The 23,155-nt window shown below is 39.5% G+C and overlaps 1 protein-coding gene and 1 long non-coding RNA gene across 6 annotated transcripts in view; one reads left to right on the plus strand and one right to left on the minus strand.

The window, feature by feature from the left end:
* Positions 1-3,159: 3,159 nt before the first annotated feature.
* Positions 3,160-9,240, plus strand: LOC148115046 (uncharacterized). Its single transcript, XR_015732071.1, has 3 exons — positions 3,160-4,230; positions 8,614-8,874; positions 9,083-9,240. It is a non-coding gene; the product is annotated as an uncharacterized LOC148115046 (long non-coding RNA).
* A 3,929-nt stretch (positions 9,241-13,169) lies between these two features.
* Positions 13,170-23,155, minus strand: part of LIFR (LIF receptor subunit alpha) — a 120,517-nt gene continuing 110,531 nt past the window's right edge. For all 5 annotated transcript variants that reach the window (XM_087885640.1, XM_034440769.3, XM_034440768.3 and 2 more), the window contains exons 17-20: positions 21,829-21,972; positions 20,245-20,338; positions 18,957-19,032; positions 13,170-16,888 (exon numbers count right to left, since the gene is read on the minus strand). In XM_087885640.1, coding sequence (XP_087741766.1) covers positions 16,259-16,888; positions 18,957-19,032; positions 20,245-20,338; positions 21,829-21,972 — 944 coding nt within the window. In that variant the 3' untranslated portion in view covers positions 13,170-16,258. The remainder of the gene's footprint in view (positions 16,889-18,956; positions 19,033-20,244; positions 20,339-21,828; positions 21,973-23,155) is intronic.

Below are 23,155 nucleotides of genomic sequence, written 5' to 3' on the forward strand. Positions count from 1 at the left end.
CTACCTGGTGTGACCTTTTCCTACAGTGGGATTCAATCCTCCTTGAATGCTAAGGTATTACGGCTGGAGTAGATGCAATTGTTTCATCCTTGGAGGCCACTTTTCTAACCTCTTTTACTTTCTCAGCTTCTCCAATTCAGCCTCGAATGAACTTGCTTCTTGAAAACCATGAACTCAGTGAACCAAATCATACATCCATGGCTTCTATCTTGCAGGGAGATAAATATACATAGAATGTTTGGTGCAATAGATTGAATAACCCCTAAAAGTCTCCAACTGTATATCTAGTTTACTAGCTTTTTTTTTTATTTAGACAATTGGAATTTTGTAAATTACTGGGGGGACAAAAGTTCAAATGTCCTGGCTTTTTTGCCCTGCTGTCAATCTTGCTAGGGCATTTAAATTACAGGTCTATTTCACTGCAATTTATAAAGAGGTATTGAAGAAATTTCAAACACCAAAGAAATCATTGTTTCTGCTTCACTGATTCGAACAATACATTTAGCCAATTCTTCGAAATGATTAAAAAAAAATGCATGACTGGATTTTTGGTCCCATGGAACAATAGTAGGATAGAAGCCATGGGTATCAACTTGCCCAATGGTCCATCTTTTCCATGGGAAAAAATTAGATATTTTGAAGAATACAAAGTGGTTGGTGATTCTTGGCTTCTTTGCCCCACCTCACACCAGGGATGAAATCCAGCAGGTTCTGGCAGGTTCTGAAGAACCGGTAGCAAAAATTTTGAATAGTTTGAAGAACTGGCAAATACTACCTCTGGCTGGTCCCAGAGTGGGGTGGGAATGGAGATTTTGCAATATCCTTCCCCCAGGAATGGGGTGGAAATGGAGATTTTGCAGTATCCTTCCCCTGGAGTGGGGAGGGAATGGGGATTTTGCAGTATCCTTCCCCCTGGAGTGGGGAGGGAATGGGGATTTTGCAGTATCCTTCCCCTGGAGTGGGGAGGGAATGGGGATTTTGCAGTATCCTTTCCCCTGGAGTGGGGAGGGAATGGGGATTTTGCAGTATCCTTCCTCCAGGAGTGGGGAGGGAATGGGGATTTTGCAGTATCCTTTCCCTGGAGTGGGGTGGGAATTGAGATTTTACAGTATCCTTCCCCTGGAATGGGGAGGGAATGAGGATTTTGCAGTATCCTTCCCCTGGAGTGGGGAGGGAATGGAGATTTTGCAGTATCCTTCCCCTGGAGTGGGGAGGGAATGGGGATTTTGCAGTATCCTTCCCCCAGGAGTGGGGTGGGAATGGAGATTTTACAGTATCCTTCCCCTGGAGTGGGGAGAGAATGAGGATTTTGCAGTATCCTTCCCCTGGAGTGGGGAGGGAATGAGGATTTTGCAGTATCCTTCCCCTGGAGTGTGATGGGAATGGAGATTTTGCAGTATCCTTCCCCTGCCACGCCACCAAGCCACACCCACAGAACTGATAGTAAAAAAAATTGAATTTCACCACTGCCTCACACCCCATGGAAAAGGTTTTGTACACTCAAAGGGGTGTGGAAATCTTTACTGTGACTACTGTTCCTTTGTAGTCTGTAGTTGAAACAGTAACTTGACAATGCAGCCTTATATGGTCCTTTTAGAAGTGTCGGGAACATTCAGGAGGATTTTTGCTCTTTAAAAATAAAAACGCAGAGATGAACCCAAACATTTTCAGAAGTACTCTCCCCTCAAACCAGAATGTTGTGGAGCTCCTGATGCTCTCTGATGTGTCCTGATGATGTTACCTAGTTTGGGGGGTAGGAAACTCCCAACTAGGCAGGAAGGAGGATCCAAGCAGGGAACTAGCCTTGAGTCCTTGCACAGCATAAGTCTGAGCCCCCCTAAGTTCCATGAAATGTTATTTAGTTACCTGGGAAAGAAAGTAGTCTGGGAAGATTCTTGTAATATAGGTTGAACACAATAAAGTTGCTGACTGGACTTTTCATGATCTGGTTGTTTGTTTGTTTGTTTGTTTGTTTGTTTATTTATTTATTTATTTAGTAAGTAACAGGACTCCAACAGGACTCAGGGTGGTGAACAGCCACGGTAAAAACACAATATATAAAATTTAAAAACAATTTAAAAAACATTAAATACTTTTGGCCATCAATTTAACTCAATTAAAACCAATTATGAATTTAAAACCGTAAGGATGGGGTCAAGCCAGCCCAGCTAGTTGAAATAAATAGGTTTTCAGGGCCTGACGAAAAATCCGGAGGTCTGTTATTATACGTAACTCTGGGGGAAGGTTATTCCAGAGGGTGGGCGCCGTCACAGAGAAGGCTCTCCCCCTGGGGGTCGCCAGCCGACATTGTCTGGCGGACGGCACCCTGAGGAGGCCCACTCTGTGCGAGCGTACTGGCCGGTGGGAGGCTATTGGTGGCAGAAGGCGGTCTCGTAAGTACCCCGGCCCTAAGCCATGGAGTGCTTTAAAGGTGGTCACCAACACCTTGAAGCGCATCCAGACGACCACCGAAAGCCAGTGCAGCTCGCGCAGGAGAGGTGTCACATCGGAGCGCCCCGTCGCTCCCATAATCCCCCGCGCGACCGCATTCTGGACCAACTGGAGCCTCCGGGTGCACCCCAAGGGGAGCCCCATGTAGAGAGCATTGCAGTAGTCCAGGCGGGAAGTGACGAGTGCCTGAGTGACCGTGCATAGTTTGTGCCTGTCATTGGGTAATGAAATATCTGCAAGCAAACAACTTAACTTGGGAAGCACCAAGAACTCCACACTCTAACCCTGAGCTACAGATATTTTCTAATGAAGCCATTTTTTTTTTTTACTGAATATTTAATTAACCATCCAGGGGTAAAACTGGCAGAACATATGGTAAAAATCATTTGAATTTACCTAAATCTTAATGTAGGTTCTCTTAGTAAACTGATTACACATTGAAGACTCTTTCCCTGTACTCTGCACCAAGTACTTGAAATTCTTAAACATACTTTTTGTTCAAGTCATCGCTCACTTAGAATTAACAATCCCCTATAACTTTAAGGGTCCTTCAAATTGTCTGCCTTAACAAGTTATGCATTTTCTGAACTTCCACAATTGTCACAAATGCAAAATCAATCACGAAGCTCAAAATCAAAAAGGACCAGGGGAGACATGATAGCAGTGTTCCAATATTTGAGAGGCTGCCACAGAGAGGAGGGAGTCAAGCTGTTTTCCAAAGCACCTGAAGGCCAGACAAGGAATAATGGATGGGAACTGACCAAGGAGAGATTCAACCTAGAAATGAGGAGGAACTTTCTGACAGTGAGAAGAATCAACCAATGGAACAGAAGTTGCCTTTGGAAGTTGTGGGAGCTTCATCACTTGAGATTTTCAAGAAAAGATTGGACTGCCATTTGTCAGAAATAGTGTAGGGTTTCCTGCTTGAGTGGGGGGTTGGACTAGATGACCTATAAGGTCTCTTCCAACTCTGTTAATCTGTTAAATGTGTTAAAATCTTACCCAGGCATACAATTGCAGTCTTCCTATGCACTTCCATTGAAAGTAGCTCCATGCAGAAAAATTAGCCTACATTTTCCCACCAATTTTTATTCAGTTAAAATGAATTGGTATTTGAAGTTTATTTAAGAAGTAGTAGTAAATACCGGTAGGTAGGTTAAGTAAGAGATTTTACGCCTGAGATGGCTAAGACTTGAATCAACATTTCATTGCTCTGGCATATCTGGCTTCCCACACTCCCATCTATTTTTTATGTTTTATTGAAGAGAAGTCCTGAATACCAGGTTTGCTTCACTTTCACGAAGGCTTAAGCAATGCATCTCTTACAAGTGCCTTACAAATCAGCCATCCCCATCCTAAAAGTTAAGTAGATGCCACCTGGGGTCACCTCATTTGCTTTGACCAGCTCTTGTAAGAGTGGTTCTGGCTTCGTATAAGATCAGGAACAGGGGTGGGTTCTAATTTTTTTTACTACCGGTTCTGTGGGCGTGGCTTATTTTGTGGGCATGGCTTGATGGGGGTAATGTGACTGGGTGGGCATGGCTTTTTTTTTTACTTTAAAAAAAAACTTTTTACCTTAAGAGGTTGCAGAAAAAAATGCTTTTAAAAGCCTCTGACGATCTGTTGCTAGTTTGGTTATCCTGGTTAGGCCCATATATAAGAGACTGTAGGCTTTCTTGTAATAGTAATATTTATTTCTTTTCTTCCTCAGGAACACAATTAGACAGGAACTAATCTGGGAGGAGCAAGAACTTATATACAGAGAAGGCGGGGCTAATGGTAAGTACTAACCAATGGTAAGTGACACAATGACATCACACAATGACATATAAACAAGCACACATATTTACAGATATCAGGTTAGGTATTTTCATCTGTAACAAATCCCCCTCTAAAATACCTAACTAATGGTGGGTTATTAAGATTATATATGCACATCAAGTTTGGAAGTCAAATACATATGTTGTTTGGTTGGCAATGGCTTAGTGAGGATATCAGCAATTTGTTCACTAGTATTGCAATGGATAGCTTTAATAAATCCTATACTTGACAGTTGTCTTACATGTTTATATTTTATATCGATATGTCGAGATCGTTGACCTATTGCTTCGGAAGCTGATATATCAATTGCTGCCTTATTGTCCTCATTGATAATAATTGGATAAACAGGTTCATCCCACACATTGGTTAACAAGTCATCGAACCAAGTTAGATTGTTGACCGCTTTGGATAAACAAACATATTCGGCTTCCGCTGTGGAAGTGGCAATTAAATTCTGTTTGCCTGTGTACCAGTGCACCGCACAGCCATTTATAAGAAAAACATATCCAGAAGTACTTTTTCTGGTTTTTGAATCAGTAGCCCAATCAGCATCAGCGTAGCAGGTCAAAGTTGGTTTTTCAGAAATGAATGGTTCTAAGAATAAGCACATATCAATGCTAGACTTTAGATATTTTAGAATCCTCTTAATTCCTTCCCAGTGGTATGAGTTAGGATTGCTTACATGTCTTGACAACAAATTTACAGCAAGGGTGATATCAGGCCTGGTCCAATTAGATATGTATAATAAGGACCCAATAATTGATCGATATAACGTGTTATCCTTGAATGGTTCGTACTCATTATACACATTCCTATAAAAATCAGTTGACATAGGAGTATCACAAATTTTTGAATTAATTAAATTACATTTTTGTATGAGTTCCATAATCTTGTCTTTCTGAGATAATTTGAACCCCTTATCTGTTTTGTCAATTTGGACTCCTAGATACTTATTTACCTTTCCTAATATTTTTAAGTTGAAATTTTTGCCTAGTTGTTCAGCGAAATTATCACATTTAATTTTGTCGTGTCCAAAATACAATATATCATCAACATAAATCAAAACATATTCAATAGAATCATTATTTTTTTTTGTGAAAAAACAAAAATCAGATGAAGTAGCTACAAAACCCATATTTTTAAGTATCTTTGATAAGCACTCATACCACCGCTTACCGGACTGTTTTAGTCCATAAAGGCTCTTGTTTAATAGCCAAATTTCTCCCTTTTTTGTATCCTTTCCTGGGGGTGCTTTCACATAAATTTCTTTATCTAGATCAGCGTGCAGATAGGCTGTCTGCACGTCAAATTGATATACTTCCAGATTTAAGATAGAAGCTAACACTAGTGCTGTTTTCACGCTTTCTGATCTAACGGTTGGGGAATAAGTGTCTTCATAGTCATCCGGAAATCTTTGGGCAAAGCCTTGAGCCACCAACCTGGCTTTGTATAGGAATTTACCATCCTCTAGCTCCTTGATTTTATAGATCCACCTAGTGCCAATAGGGGATTTCTCAGTGGGCAGGTCTGTTGGTGTATATACATTTAGTTCTCTCAAACTGTCCATCTCTTTTTTCATTGCTTCCTCCCACTTACTTTTTTCTTCTAGGGGTAGCTTAAGTATGTCATCATATGTGTTAGGAGTCAGGTGTTTAGCTTGGATAGACAGTACGTAATCATCTAATCTTTTAGGAATTATGCCCCTATTGGATCTAATGGGCCTATTCTGGGGATGTTCATCGCTATGCATATACTTAGCTTCTTTTTCGGTTAATTGATCTACTTTCAAAGTGGGGTGTCCTTTTTTCCATTCATCATTAACTATTACTGGGCATTTGATTCTGTTAGTAGATGTGGATTTGGGGTTCGTATCTGATGTGTGATGTTTTGCGTGCGTGTGTGTAATATTTTTTGATTCTGGGTAAATTTCATTGAGATGTAATTTTGACCAGTTCATGTGTTCATGAAACACGGCAGATCTGGATACAATGAAGTGATTATTTTTATCAATGAAGCGATATCCCTTGGTTCCTGATTCGTACCCCATAAATATCAGTCTTTTGGATACTTTCTCTCCTTTGCGTCTTAACTGTGAGGGCACATATACATCAGCAGATACACCAAATACGTGTAAATGCCCAATTTTTGGTTTCCTTCCATACATGAGTTCGTATGGGGTCTTATTGATTGTACTGGACCATAAGCGATTTATAGTGTAATTGGAATAATTAAGGGCTTCAGCCCAGAATGACTGGTTTAAACCAGCATCATCTAACACACATTTAACCATGGTTTGTAGCAAACCATTCTTCCTTTCAGAGACTCCATTTTGGAATGGGGAAAATGGACAAGATTTAAAGTGCAATATTCCTTGTGATTTTAGCCAAATTGAAAATTCGTTGGATAGGAATTCCGACCCCCTGTCAGTCATTATTTGTTTGATTTTGGTATTGTATTGTGTTTCTACCATTTTAAAGAACTCCTTAAATTTTTTGAAAACCTCACTTTTGTGGTTAAGGGTGTATACAAAACCAAATCTACTATAGTCATCGACTATGGTCAGGAAGTATCTTTTTTTGTATTTAATTGAAGGTTTTAATGGGCCTACTACATCCATATGAATTAGTTGAAAGGTTGATTGTGTGGTGCGGGTGGCTTTTTTGGGTTTTGGCTTGTTTTTAATTTTGGAAGAATTGCATACAGAGCATTCTAAGTAATTTTTACAGTTCTTTATTTTTAAATCTTCGGAACACTCTAACATTTTTCGTATGACTGGAAAGCTCGCGTGTCCTAGCTTTCTGTGGAGTAAGTGACTACAATTATCGTGAATAGGTTTTCCATTGTTTAAATTTTCAGACATATTAGTATCAGTGTTTGATGCATTCTTATCATTATTTTCATCATGGCTATCTGAATTTGGTTTTTTGTTTCTTAATTGATAGTTTGCATAGACTAGTTCGTTATCTTGTGGCAGTAGGTATGTTAGTCCATCATTTGTAAATAGTTTACCTATGTTTCTGTTGTTCTTAGTCATGAATACCTTTCCACCTCTGAAAGTGGTTTCTATTGCATTGTCTAAGCTTAACTTTAGGGTTGCCAATATGTTATTTGGAATTTCGGGCACAAATAGTACCCCCTCTATTTTTCCTATACCTTTTATATGCGTGTCTCCTATTCCTCTCACTAGGACTCTATTTTGGTTTGCTACTTTAATATAATATTTCTTTTCAGTGAAGTTACTTAATATTTCTCTATTATGAGTTGTATGGCATGTGGCTCCTGAATCTATGAGCCAGGTGTTGAGTGAATCAGATATCAAAGTGTTATTATTTCTTATTCCATATAGTGATCCTTTCTTATTTTCTCTAGGGTTATTTCTGTATGTTTGTCTTTCTCTAGAGTGTGGTGATTCTCTTCTCTTATACCTGTAATCTGGGGAGGTTCTGTCTAAAAAGTGTATTCTTCTATCCTTGTGTTTATATGAGTCACTGTATCCTATATTCTTGGGACAGTCTCTACTCTGATGTCTTTCAGATCCACATGTGAGACATTCATGTGGGTATCTGTCTCTGGCCCTGAAATCAGTCCTTCTTTGATTTCTACCTTCTCTTTGTTGTGTATATCGCTCTCTTCTAAGTCTATCTTCAGTAATAAGCTTATTGGTAAGGTTTTCTAAAGTAATTTGCTCTATACTTAGGTTATCTATTAGTGTAATGTAGTTATCCCAGCTGTGATCTAGTGAGTTAATTATAATGCTTTTCATGGTGTTGTCAGAAATGGTTTCTCCCCTTTGAATAAGGTCTGCTCTTACAGCGTTTAAATTCAAGATATGCTCACTCATGGATGTATCATGTTTTAGTTTGGCAGAATAGAATTCCCTAGAGATTTTTGTGGTAGTGGCTACATTTTTGCTATAGAACAGTCTGAATAATTTTTGATATACTTCAAATACAGTTAAATTATGCTCTATACTGGGGAGTATACTTGGGGAAATAGAAACAATTAACATATAGTATGCTTTGTGGTGGAGGCAGTCTATTTCATAGGTCCAAGGCTTATTTGGTGGGTTATCAATAAAAAATAAAACATTTTCTTTCATATATACAATCTGTAAACACTGATCCCATTCCATTAAGTTGCTTCCATCTAATTTCAATTTTATAAAGTCTGGAGGTATTGTCCCTGAGTGTAGTGAGGTGTTATTCATGTTTAGTAGCTGTCCATGATTTAAGACCTTAGCATACTCACAATAAGGCCTGGGTATGGTAGATGTATGTCTGTATTTACTTATCTCTATGTTGCGCTGACTTGTATTTATGTTTCCTTCTTCTTTCTTTGCAGGCTCGTTCTGGGCATGCTCAGTCCTCATTTTTCTCCAGCAGTCGATGAGGGAGGTTCCTGTGTCTGCAGCTCCTGGGGTGAAGTCCCAGACGGCCTTCTGTTGCTCTGCTTTGTTTCCGGAGGGCCTCTGGTGACTGAAGAATGCCTGGGGTGCTGCTCTGCTCATCGGGGAGTCTTCTCTGAGGTCGTCAGTAAGTGGAGCTTGAGGCGGGCCGCCATTGCCAATGGAGCCGGGTTGTTCAGGGAGCTGCTCTTCAGTAGGTAAGTATGATTGCCAGCTTGTCTTTCTTCGGGTGGCTAGGCCTTTCTTTTGTCGTTATGTGAGTCTTGCATCTTTATGTTCGGTTGGGCCTACCAAACCATCCTCTTGCTACCAATTTGTTGCTAGTTTGGTTATCCTGGTTAGGCCCATATATAAGAGACTGTAGGCTTTCTTGTAATAGTAATATTTATTTCTTTTCTTCCTCAGGAACACAATTAGACAGGAACTAATCTGGGAGGAGCAAGAACTTATATACAGAGAAGGCGGGGCTAATGGTAAGTACTAACCAATGGTAAGTGACACAATGACATCACACAATGACATATAAACAAGCACACATATTTACAGATATCAGGTTAGGTATTTTCATCTGTAACACGATCCCAGCAGAGCCACGCAATCATCAGAGCCTTTTAAAAGCATTTTTTCGGCCGAAGAGGTTGAAGAAAAAAATGCTTTAAAAAGTTTTTTTAAAAAAAAGTCTCTGATGAGGTGGGCAGGGTAAGCGAGCGGCAACCAGGCCGGGGACCGGTTTGGGGGTGTGGCCAGCCAATGTTATTACTGGTTCTCCAAACTACTAGAAATTTTTATTATCGGTTCTTGCGAACCGGTGCGAACCAGGAGCAACTGACCACTGCTCAGGAAGCATTACTGAAGATGGCCATCACCGATGATGATCATAATGGCTTTGTAGTCATGGCAAGCAAAACCTTTACTTGAAAATCATTGAAAGGTTTGGATTAGAGCTGGTTTACTTGAAGAAGAAATACAGGCTACAACTAGAAAGCAATTAATGCCACAACAACGTTACTGAAAGCCTGGTATCCCCACGATATGTTTTTATTGAGTAAGAACTGCAATATTACAGAGGCAGAAACAAAACCAACTCAAACGGATAAGAAAAAAAAATATTCACACTTTTAAAGGGTAAGAAAATACATTTATTAAACTTCATGACAGTATTTCTGGCAAATATTCTTAATACATGCATATTATAGGGATAAGCACTGTCTGGCTATAGGGTATCATATTAGCTTCATATTCATTCCAAATTTAGTGCACTAGTGTTACATTACTTGTATAGTTTAATGTTCCCTCCTCTTTTCTTCCTTGTTTATCCCTAAAGTTATTACTCGCTTGACGGATCTGCTTGGATAGCTTCACTAGGACTCACATAGCTGCTACATTGTTGTTTTGCTCATATTGATGTCTACACAACACTGGCCTCAGTCCATAGATATGTTACGCACATCTACTCAGAGGGGTTTAGCAGAGCAAACACAGAAAATGGGAAAGTCCTATCGAACCCTTTTGGTTTTAAGATTAAAGCATTGCTTTAATAAAGAGTTGGATGCAAACTCATATTCATGAATTTAAGTTTGTCCTAAAGGCTTAACAGAAATTTTCCTAAACTGCAAAGTGATCGTGTCATTTCAGTACAGCAATCAACTGTTAATCTGTGAGCGAACAAGGTGAAACGGAAAAAGTATTTCAGAAATGCAGTTTTGCCAGTTAAATATGTACAGTTAAATATGTACAGTAGAATAAGACGAGTAGAATGATTTAACCTACATTTTAAGATACCTGAGCCGTCTGGCATCAGCGAGCCAGAATCAGTAGCCCATTTTATACAGACTAGAAGCAAAAAAAAGAAATAAAATTGCTCGAGGAGGAAAATATAACAAAGTTAAGCAACATTGAGTCTTCCAGTTGATTCAATATTACACTGGTTATTTAATATTTCAATAAGCACGGAGATTAACTTCACATTTATTATGTATTATAAGTTTAATATGCTGCAAGATTTTGAATAAAAACCTTCAGAATGTATTGAGCTATAAAACAATTATATATTATACAAGCATGATTTCTTTATCTACAATTAACTTCTGAAGAATGTTCCCCAAACCCCACCCCACCCCATCCCCACTTCAGCACTTGCCCAATATAGTTCCCCGTCTACAAGTCCTTCCTGTCTCTGTTTCATCTCACTGCAGGAGATTTCACATTCGCAATGAAGGGCCCTCAATCAAGACCATATGACTTCATGGAAAAATGGCAAGAAATAACAAAAATCTATGCATGCTACCATAGCGTCAACAATCCACTCACCCAGACACCAAAGCTGGTACCAGGTGACACCAAAGGTACCAGGTGCAAACATTCAACCAACCATTCGAGGAGGACAGAGCTGCTGACCAACAAAATCTTTCTGATCTGGAAGAGAAGCGTGTACCATTTTGCAGTGGCTCACTCGATTCATAAAAACCACAGAACTGTTCAACATCACCCCTAACGGCTCACTCTAACTCAGAAGTCTTCAAATTTGGCAGTTTTAAGACTTGTGGACTTCAACTCCCAGAATTCTCCAGCCAGCCAACTCCAGGGAGTTGAAGTCCAAAAGCATAGCTGGCTGGAGAATTCTGGGAGTTGAAGTCCACAAGTCTTAAAGCTGCCAAATTTGGGGACCCTTACTCTAACTTATCACACAATGCTACTTTGGACATGCACATTTCCAGAAAAAGGGCAACAGCTGTTCATTTAACCAAGCTATCATAATTCTAAAGCTGCTCCAGGAACCTTTTTAAAAATCTCTACATCTGAACATGCCGATGATTTGAGTTCAGTTAACTTGTAGCCTCATTTCAGATACCGAGCATAGAAACACAAGGATTCCATGGGGAATAGTTTACTGAACTTCACCACGGACACAGCCAGAATCCTCAAATGGCTGTGATCATGAAGGGCTCGAAGCAAAATATCCATCAACATCTCTCAAGCCTTAGGTGAGATGAATGGACGTTGTATAGAAGAATACTTTTGAGAAAGCTCAAAACTTTCAAAAAAGTCATTTTCTAACAGAAGTCAGGTGCCTCTTTCTCTGTTTATCTTTTGCAAGAAAAATCTCGCGAGCAAAAAGCATACCTGGATATGGTTGTATGGCAGCTTCCATATCCTTAATTTAGCCCTTGGATGGTCATCTTAACTTATACGAATCATCAGAAAGAAAGGCAATTCTTTTCCCCCAGATGTTCCATCCCGGTTAGAGACTACCTAGAAGTTTGCTGTGTAAACTGACACCTTGTGCTGTGTCATTTGCTTCATTTTCCTGGCCCATCTAACTGATTTGTCAGGACCAGGAGTGGAATGAACGGTCCTTAAATGGGCACTCACATCCAAGATATAATGCACATTGGTGTAGTAGTCCCTGCTTCTTAATTAGTAAGGGCAGTCCAATGGTTTTATGTACAATATATTTATTTAAAAGCTAACTCTACCAGTCTATTCTATTTCCAAAGCATAGAGCCAATGTACAGCAGAACACTGCCAGTAAATCTGTGTCTTCACGTGAATAAGAAAATGCTGTTTTGCAAAGATTAGTGTAGCTTACTCTTTCTGATAAATGACTTTTATGAGGTATATCAAAGGATTACTAAAAACGGATACCCTAATTCTTCAAAAATGCAATTCCAAATTAAAAAAAAAAAGTCCAACTAAAATAAAATTCACAGTCCTTTTCCCTCATAGGTCAGTACATCGCAACAAATATATAATGAATTAAATGTAATTATATCCTTCAAAAAATAAATTCTTTTAAAAACAACAAAATAACTTCCCTCCCGCCCACATGAAATACATGGCTCAATGCTGAAAGGTTCTCCAGAACCAAATGAGCAGCATCCCCATTTAAAACAAAAACAAAAACTAACCCAAAAGAATGTTAAAATATATCTCCCTTCCCAAACTCTGACATTTTAGGTATAAGGTTCTCAAAATCTCTTTGAAAAGGTAAGAATTTCAATTATGTCCTTTATGTGAGGCATGATATGGATAGTGTTCTTTATATAGATTTTTGTTTGATTTTCCAACATAATTCTCAGAAACAAGAGAACGAACTGGGCTGTCTAAATAATAAAGGAAAACATCTTGCAAATTAAGGCAATGTGTGTCGTGCAGAGTCTGGCACCTGAGGTTCTAGAGATGCTTAAAAAATTAAGCGGTATTATAAAAATAACCTGGAGCGATATAAATAAATGGAGATTCCCTTTACTTTTCCCTTTTCCTCTTTTTCAAGATATCAAGTTTTAAATACCATATAAAGCAACCCTTCCCAGCCTAATAGATTTTAACACCCAGAATTCTTAACATGCTAACTAACATGCTAACAAAAAAATTCTGAGTGTTGAAATACAGAATCTTGAAAGGTGCTCTGGTTGGGGAAAGGAATTTTGGAAAACATTTACAGATTTTGGAACTTTTGCATATTTCAAATATGTTGGGATGGACTACTCTCTTGAAAGGGGCAATTACCCTTAGAGATGCTTTATTTTCAAGACACCAGCTTTACACTAAGGACATACACATATTAATGTTTTACTGACAGGATACTTACATTCATTTCATCACACACATTTCATCTTTATTAAAGTATTGAAAACATGCAGTGTTTAGCAGGATCAGTTATTTTGGGTAGAAAAAAAATCGAATTCTGTCAAACTCTGGAAAGCTGCAAAAGTAGTTTAAGAAAACGAAGGCCACTGCGTTAATTGTAAAAGCAACACCCCATCTTTGGCGTGGAAATATTTGTTGTTATTATCAATGCAGATACCTCAACTGCTATCTCTGAAAATGGAGATTTAAAAAGGCTTACAAAAGTGTAATAGTTGAAGGCAAATACAATTAACATCTTTTTAAAGATGATAAATGTGGAAAAGGAGTAGGGCAATCAAAGCATTAAACAAAACCCCCCATATATTAAAGGCACACTATAAATAGGACTATTTTCTGAAAACTCAAGATTAAATCAAACTTCCATCCATTTTTAATCATTTATCTTAAAATGACTTCAACTGACTATCCAAATTTGGTAAACTTGACTATAGCTAAGCTGAAGATTAACCTGGGAAAAATGGGACCATTCTACGTTTTTCAATCTTCTAATATATTGATTTCAATAGCTCAGAGAAGAAACCAATGGTATGCTTCAGTGGTGAGTTGCCCCCAGTTCGCACCGGTTCTATGGAACCGGTAGTAAAACCAGCGGGAGGCTCCGCCCACTGACTCTGATGTCATCAAAATGCTTCTGCGCATGCACAGAAGAGCACACGCGAGCGAGTGAAGTGAGCACGCACGTGCGGCCCCATTGCAAACCGGTAGTAAAAGTAAGTAGAACTCACCCCTGGTATGCTTGGCTTGATTTTTGAAATACATGCTGCATAGAAAGTATTAAATTGCCAATTACAAAAGCTAAATTGGTTAAGCACCTCAAAGAAGAAGTGTGCATAAGTATCAATTTAACGAGTTGTGTGAAATTGCAGTTTTACACATGCGAGAAATACACTCTAAATGCTAAGATTTGTATTAAAACTACTCCACCTGACCCTATAACAAAAGACTTGATTTTAAATTGCTTGGTAGTATTTTATAGAGGGATTTCAATCTCAGATCACCAAAGCACAATTTGCTCCCTACGGTTTCTCCTTGTAAAAGTTTGCAGGGAAATTCAGAGTTGGAGGCCTGAGTATTATAGTCGGCCATTCCCCAGAGCAAATGGGTTTTCCCCAGAGACAATGAAGAGAAGCTGTTGGAAGGCTGATTCCAAATAGTATTTATGCAGCCTACGATTTTGGAAGACGGTAACGTAAGAGTGTGGATGACATGAGGAAAACATTCTGCTCTCTCTACCGTTTCTGACATGGTATATCTTTCTTCGCTGCCCTCTTTCCCTGCAATTTCCCTTTCCTTCTGCCCCTCTCAGAAATCACCAAAGTCCCAATATGACACATGCTAATCCCTATTTTCCCATGGCCATTTCTCCCTTCTCTCAGTCACTACCTAGCATTATCCTTTTCTTTCTCCCATGTCATGCAGATGTCGTCAATTTTTCCCTGTGTCCCCCAACTGTTTTTGCTAAAAAAAAAACAAAAACCATTTGCTTTAGTCCATGCATCCAAAACATGCCTATTTCAGTTGGGACACAAATCTCACAACATGAGCTGTCCCGCGTATAGAATAATATGTGTATGAAACATTTTGCAAATCTCTGCAGCGCAGTCTCATTCATCCATCTCTTTCTGAAAGAGACACAGTTGAGACATTGGTGTTCCAAAAAAGCAAATATCCAGTAGGATGTCTAGATCCACATCAGTGCTAGGAAGTGGGAGGTCAGGAAGGCAGTTTATAATCTCTCCAGTTTAAGGTGAGGACATAGCACACATTGCATTTTATTTTATTTTTTAAAATATGGAAAAATAAAATTTATTAAAAAAATATGCTAGAAGTCCAACATTTATCTATACCTGACTAAGCTTTAAAATCAGTGTTACACTTGTGTGGTATCCTGAGTTAAAATTATTGTATATACATGCATACAGCAGGCTCATAAACATAACACTGCAAGCTTCGATTGGCAAGCAATCTAAATTGGCTCTACTGGAATTAAAAGGGAACAAACTGCCTTAAACAACGGCTCTCCAAAGCAGCTGGAAATCTAATGCCATAAAACCATCAGCAGCACTACTATAGTGTTTTATCATCATCATCATCATCATCATCTTTTAATGACCCTATAATCCCTTGTGGGGTAGAATCTGGGCAACTGAATGGATCTGAGTGTTTACAGGCCGGATGCCCTTCCTGTTGCCAATGTGGAGTTATATTCAGCAGATACATTCTCATCGTGCCCAGAGAGAGAGATATCTGCCTCTACCTAGGATCGAACTCACAGCCTCCCGAGAGCTCCACCTCTAGGCCACCACACCATTCACTACTGTAGTGTTTGGTGCTGTAGCGTTTTCCTGTGAACTCGTAACTTTTTGGTGATTGGGACTTTCAATGTCTGGATGGAACTTGTAGTGTATGGGTACTGTAGGGTTTGGCTCCTGTAACATCCATCTGCTGCATTTTTAAGCAATAAGATCCTGTAACAAAGGCTGACCTAAATATACTTTCTTAAAATTTAAACATATTCTTGATTAGACAACAAGGTCTCAATCCTGAACACACCTGCATGTATGTATCCCTTTGAGGCTTAATAGACGTATTGATACTTGCAGAAATAAAGTTTGCTTCTATCTGCTTATGTTTCCTCTGGCATACTCAGAATAGGAAGTCATAAATATAGTCACAGATAAGGAACATTGAATCCGACTGACAGCATTGGGCCAGGGCAGGGTAAAAGGAAGACTGTTGAAAGGTAGTTGCAGACTAGTTGCTGCTCTTTGGTTTTAGAACTACCTTCCCTGAAACGCTGTGAATTAGCATCTCTACCAGTTATAAAACGTCCACTGTAACTTTCAACTTCACCGAAATAATCAACGCTCTGAGATAGTACTTCCAAAACTGTTAAACAACCAGTTCCAAGCAAACAGCTATTTCCAGGGCTTACTCATTTGATTTGGTGTGAAATAAGTTAGCAAAAGACCATCCTGAGTTAATAGCTTTGGGAGAATCGTCGTCATCATCTTTCGGAGGAATCAAAAACTGCCGAGAATTAATCGAACAAGGGCTCCCAAATGAGACATTTTCTGTGGATTCTGGAGAATCTGGACCGCCCGTATTCCAGGAAGATGCATTCACTTGTGGTCTATAGCCTGCACCCTTGTCTGAGTCCTCTTCTGTCGCTGATGTTTCCTCCAACTGTTTGAAATTATTAACGGCGAGTTGCATTTGTGGTTTATAACCTGCTGAAACCGCACAGTCAGCTTCTAATTCTTCGTTTGGTTTAACTGGAGCTGAATACATTGACTGGACATCAATATAAACAACCTGGGAAGACACCGCAGATTCATCCTCTGGTGGATTAGATATGACTTCCTCAATGATTGGTGGACAATAGGAAACCACAACGTGGCTCCCCGATTCAGACTCCAAGCCATCTTCAGGAGGGTCTTCCATAGCAGGTGATGTAATGGCCGTGTCTTCAATTTTCAGACCCTGGGACTGGGTTTCAACTACTTCGATGTTGTTGGGGGTACATGGATTCATCTCCAAGGTTTTAGGATTAGAGTTTCCCTACAATCAGAAAAATAAAATAAGCTTGGTATACTCAGCACTTGCAAATGTAAATAAATTGGATTATTTTGGAGTGGAAGGAAAATTACATCGCTTTACTTTTTATTGCTGATTTGTCTTTCTTTTTTAAAAAAAAAAACATTTGAAATCTTTATTCTTACATGAATATTTTATTTTAGCTTCAGGGCTGGAAATAAGATTCCAGAAATGTTCCCGATTTTTGTGCAATGCTGACTAAATATTGCAAATTTCACATAATCTTCCAGAAGGCTGCTTTACACAATAAACACCAAAGCAATGAAATACTATTTACTTAAGACTGCTGCTCAGCATTTCACAAACTTGGGCATTCACCGCAAATAAGATCTAACTTAACTAATAAAAATGTAAACTATTTATCATATATATTCATGGACAATCCAAGAATTTTAGGCTCACAATACAATCCCAAAACTGGGTTTGCCTTATCCATAGATGGGCTTATCCACAAGTATATATGGTAATACACTTTTAAAATACCCTTATATACCTGTAGATGTCGGTTGTGAAAATTTAAAATGATATTTGTTCTGGGAAAGAACATTTATTGATAAATGTTTATTGACAAATGAAGTCCTTCAGAATATATTGGGGAAAAAAATACAAAAATTTCAAGGCTCCACCGGTAGCACATTTTTATGGTATTTTAGTTAAAAATCCGAGGGCTAGTTTAAATGTGGATGGGCTTATTCATACTAGTAATACTACTTGATCAAAACCTGTGCATTTCATCTAGGCAGTTAATGGGCTGAAAAAAAGCAATTGATAATTAGGGGTTTTAAAAATTAGCTAAACATTTATTGTCATTCCACAGTTATCTGTTAGAAGCCACAATGACAGGACATACAGTACATTAGTATTTTTAAGCCTCAGCAAATTTTAAGATGTATGGATGTCAGCTGCTGGGGGAATCCTGGTAGTTGAAATCCACACATTTTAAAATTGCTGAAGTTGAGTAGCACTGATGTACATGAAATCATTATGAAAATATATCAGCTACATCATGTCTGTCTCTTCTGTTATGAAGTCTTGGCCCATGTACCATCACTGCCCTTTACTCTCCTATGGATGCCCATAAATCCTGAAGTTACTTCTGCCACCAACTCATTTCTTCAAAAGCTGAAGATGTTTTTTTTTTTCAGTCCTTGCATTCATGCTCAATCTCAAGTGAGGAAACACAACATCCTTTCACTCTGAAAGTGAGAGCTTTTCCCTATCTTGCCCTTCCCCATCCCCATCCCACCTATCAGCATTCTTATTGTTGTGTAGTGGGCTTCAGGAGGCAAGAAGCAGACCAGCATAGCTACAACAACATTTATTGACTGAAAACTGGAACTGCAGGCAAATCCCTGTAATTTATACTCTAGGCCAGCGATGGCTAACCTTTTTGCCATCGCTTGCCAAAAGTGTGGGGGGGGGCACAGGGGGGTTGCGCATGAATGTGCCCACACCCATAATTCAATGCCCCCTCGCCCCCTCCCCCCGCACATGTGCGCGCAACCCCTCTGCATTACCCCCACTTTTGGCATGCAACGGCAAAAAAGGTTACTGGTGGGACCGATAGGCCTGTTTTTTGCCCTCCCCAGGCTCCAGAGGCTTTCTTGGAGCCTGGGGAAGGCGAAAACGGCCTTCCCCACCCACCTGGAAGCCCTCCGGAGGCCAGAAACAGCCTTTTCCCCGACTTCCGGTGGGCCCAAAAGCCCCAAAAATCAGCTGGCTAGCGCATGCGTGCACGCTGGAGCTGACCTAGGGCAATACTCGCATGCCTACAGATATGGATCCGTGTGCCACTTGTGGCACACGTGCCATAGGTTCGCCATCACGGCTCTACGCCCACAGGGCCTTAACCAATCATAGTACTTGGAAAAGCCCGCCCAAATATGAATGTTCTAAGTTTCCCTCCAAAACAGCTGGAGTTAACAGTTAGGGTCATCTAAAGGTTAGTTTCACTTTAGCAGAGCTTAACACAACTATATATATTCATCATTCACTTATGATATTATTTGAATGGTAAAATGGAACACATTACCTCTGAATCTCTCAGGAAATCCAAAGCTTTGGAGTGTTCTGGGTTTGGAATGTCAGGATAGAAGACTTCTTTAATCCTTTCGAAGTAAGGGAAGCAATGTTAATTTATGAATTGCCAACGTACCTCCTGAAATATTTATTTTCAATATCAAAATGAGACATGTTTCCCCCCACTCCTGTTTTTTTCTCCCAGAAGCAATCACTCATTCAAAATTCATGTGGGGCTGGGAGGAACTCAGGGTTCCCAAAGATGGGTCTTGAGCAGTGGCGATTTATAGAGATTTTTTGAAGGATCCTTGGCGCTCCCTAAGCTTTGTTGTTTTCTGGCAGATGTTTCATTACCCAAACTAGGTAATTTCATCAGTGCAGCACTGATGATGTTACCTAGTGTATGTAATCAAACATCTGCCAGAAAACAACTAAGATCAGAAAGCGCCAAAGACCTCTCATTTCAACCCTGAGCTACAAATGTTCTTCTTTATTGAGAATTTTGTTTCTTCATATTTTTAAACCTTAAATTCAAAGAAGCTTTGAATGAACTTCAGAGGTTGCTCTCCTTCCAAAAGAATACTTAGAGAGGTTTATTTTAGCATTAATGAGCCAGTGGTTAGAGTGCAGTATGCAGGCTACTTCTACTGACTGCCAGCTGTCTGCAATTTGGAAGTTCAAATCTCACCAGGCTGAAGGTTGACTCAGCCTTCCATCCTTCCGAGGTGGGTAAAATGAGGACCCAGATTGTTGGGGGCAATAGGCTGACTTTATAAACCACTTAGAGAGAGCTGTAAAGCACTGTGAAGCAGTATATAAGTCTAAGTACTATTGCTATTAACCAACTGGCCATTGGTTTGGGTGGTTTAGGGGTGGGGAATATTGGGTGGGGGTATGTTTGGGGATTGTTATGTGTGTTGGACCTGGTCTTTCGGTGTTAAGTGAAGTTCATTGTATGGTTATACTGTGTATACACGTACAATGACAATAAAGTTATTATTTTATATTATTTTATTTTTATTCCGAGTCTGGCTATATCAACATCCGCAACAAAGTTGCCACACAAATTCCAGTGGCATCTCCCAAAATCTTGCCCAGTGAAATGCAATTCTTGGAGCACAAGAGATTTAGCGTGTGCCCAAAGACGGCTATGCTTTATCAATAAATCTTCACCTATACGGAACATAAACTTTATATCCCATCTGGAGCAGATCTAATAGCTTAATGCAAGAACATATGCCAGAATCTGTTTCTCTTTGTAGAAGAAAAAGGAAATTAAGATGGCTGGATGCCAAAGTTACCATTCCCTCTTCCGGTAGCAGAGGATCCCAGTTACAACAGCCAACACAAGAACCACAGACACCGGGATAATTATGGCAATGATCAATCCCAGAGCTGGAAAGTATAAGAGAGAAAAGCTGGTAAGACAGCAATATTTCAGTTAGTCAACAACTTCCATCAAGCCTATGGGACAATTTCCTAGAGTGTCTTTCGACACGGAAAATAACCAATGTTGCTTTTAACAGTTTAATAGGAATGGAAGTAATTGATTGGAAATGGCAATTTTCCCTCCTGCTGTTTATGCACTCTATTTATTATTGGTACTCTGTTAGTTTTTGAAGGATAGTTCTATAATTTAAATTACCTAATTAAATATGTCAAGACAACAGTAACAACAACAAAACATATACAGGAGTATCACAAGCACCTGGAAAAAATTCCTTCCTGAGACATTTATCATTTAAATTTTATAATCATTTAAATTTTATATCATTTAAATTTTATACTCATATTTTATATGAGCCGCAGTGGCACAGTGGTTAGAGTGCATTACTGTAGACTACGTCTGCTGCCTGCCAGCTGCCTGAAATTTGGCAGTTCAAATCTCACCAGGCTCAAGGTTGACTCAGCCTTCCATCCTTCTGAGGTGGGTAAAATGTGAACTCTGATTGTTAGGGAAAATATGCTGACTCTGTAAACTGCTTAGAGAAGGCTGTCAATAACTGTAAAGCGGTATATAAGTCTAAGTGCTATTGCTAGTGCTTTATATTCCTAACCCCCCAAAAATGGTAGCATCCTGGACACTAAGCAAAAAGATTACTGACAAAGCTCTGATACAATTTCAAAAATATGCAAGGTAGCTTTATGAACATCTTGCAATTATATTGGAAACAGTATTCTTAATTTTTCTGTTAATTCACACCTCACATTCTGACATCATTTTGATTCATTGAATTGGACCAATGAACAATACCATCCCTTTCTTTTATTTTAGCTTCCTAAACAAACCTTACAAGCTTTGGTAACAACTTAGTCATACATTGCAAAATCCCTGGAATTTTAACAAATATCATAAGCAAGTGTGGTAAACAATATTAATCACGAATGTCAAACTTGATTTCATTGAGGGACGCATCAGGGTTGTGTTTGACCTCAGGGGGCCAGGTGGGTGTGGCCAGGGTGGGCGTGGCCAGCTCGATGTCACTCGTGTCGGGGCGCCTGTGGTGGCCCAAGTGCTCTACCAGTAAAAACGGGCTCCTGAGCTCCGTTTTCGGCTGCCACGACCTCCTGCAAGCCTCTGCCAGAGAAAATGGAGCTCAGGAGGGCCATGTGCGGCCCTCCCAAGTTCCATTTTCTCTGGCAGAGGCACCATGGGCCAGTCCTTCGTGTTTCCATGGTATCCCCGCGGGCCATATCCAAGCACCCTGGGAACCGGATTCGGCCCCTGGGCCTTGAGTTTGACACCCCTGATATTAATGGTTCGATTCCCTTTGACAAACGTTGAAACTCAGTCTAATGCTTGCTAAGGACTACACACCATTTGTTCTAACAACTCTTGACAATGCCTAAGTACAGAACAAACACCCAATTGTCTCATTACTTACCATTTTCCTTTGTAACCACATTCAAGGTATTGACAGGTCCAGATCCTGCAGCTGTATAGGCTCTAAAAGTCAGGTGGTAACTGGTTTTCCCTTGAAGGCCTGATACTGTCAACACATCTTGGTTTAGATCAGTAACGTTGATTTCTGTGTGGCATTATTGCAAGAGAAAAGGGAGAGAAGAAAAATAATTAGAAAGGAAATATCACAAAACAACAAAAAGCATGTTTATAAAAAAAGGTCCCAAATTTTCATTTCATCAGATGGGTGCCCATAAAATTTTTATAAATAAATATATAATGTAGGGTCCTTGGTGCTCTCTGAGCTTGGCTGTTTTCTTGTAATGAAAGAAGTTTCATTACACAGTTAGATAACAACCCAGAGTGGAATGGAGCCCATTAAATGGGTAGTATGATTGTGTGTTGTTGCTGGGCTGGGGTTTTATTATTTTATTATTTATTTTTTTATTTCTTTTATATTGCATTTTTATTTCCTGTAAGCTGCCTTGAGTTGCCATGAACGAGTAGGCAGCAAATAATAAATTTATTTATTATTTCAAATAAATAAATAAACATCATTCCATCATAACTATCAATCACCATAATCGTGCGCTGATATTAGCTAGCTGCCAATGAACTGTCTGCAAGAAAACCACCAAGCTCAGAGAATACCAAGGACCCCACAATTCAGTCCTGAACTATAAATAAGTCCTGTTCCTATAAAAATATAGTAAAAATCGGAGGCCAATTATGGGTCATACAAAATATAAATTCATCTGAATTCAACTGAAAGCTTTGTCTACACTGGTTTTCAAATCCAGGGACTCTTGAGAGAGGATTACTGAATGGCCTCCTTTCCATTTTAACTGCAGATCGAACTGCATCCAGAAAGTACAAAAATGATCTTTAAGGACTCACGCATAATCACATCCAAGTTTGCTTGCCTTTTCATGAAGACATTAGTAGGGAATGCAAAAAAAGGGCTAAGAAATGAAAGCTGAGCAAATTAAATGATCAGATTTGGGAATTAGTAGTAATAAGAGCTGTTGTTAAGACTGACTCACACTTTCACCTATATTTCGCTTCGCTCGCAACTTGACAAAGAATAGGGGCAGTGAGGGTGGAAGGGAATGCAAGGGCGGAGGGAATGGCATCCCAGCATCGTCAGTTCCCGTGAGACATTGTTCCCACATCAAGGACACTCCGAGTAGATGTCCCAGTGTGGTCAGCTGGTTCCCATAACAAAATGAACAGAAGTGATTGGTGGATGTAATGGACTGTGGGTGGCCAGTGAGGAAAGGAGGAATAAACTATGCTTGCTTTTGCATAGG

This window comes from Pantherophis guttatus, chromosome 2 (assembly GCF_059756535.1).
Source record: "Pantherophis guttatus breed Tessera chromosome 2, ASM5975653v1, whole genome shotgun sequence".
NCBI lineage: Eukaryota > Metazoa > Chordata > Lepidosauria > Squamata > Colubridae > Pantherophis > Pantherophis guttatus.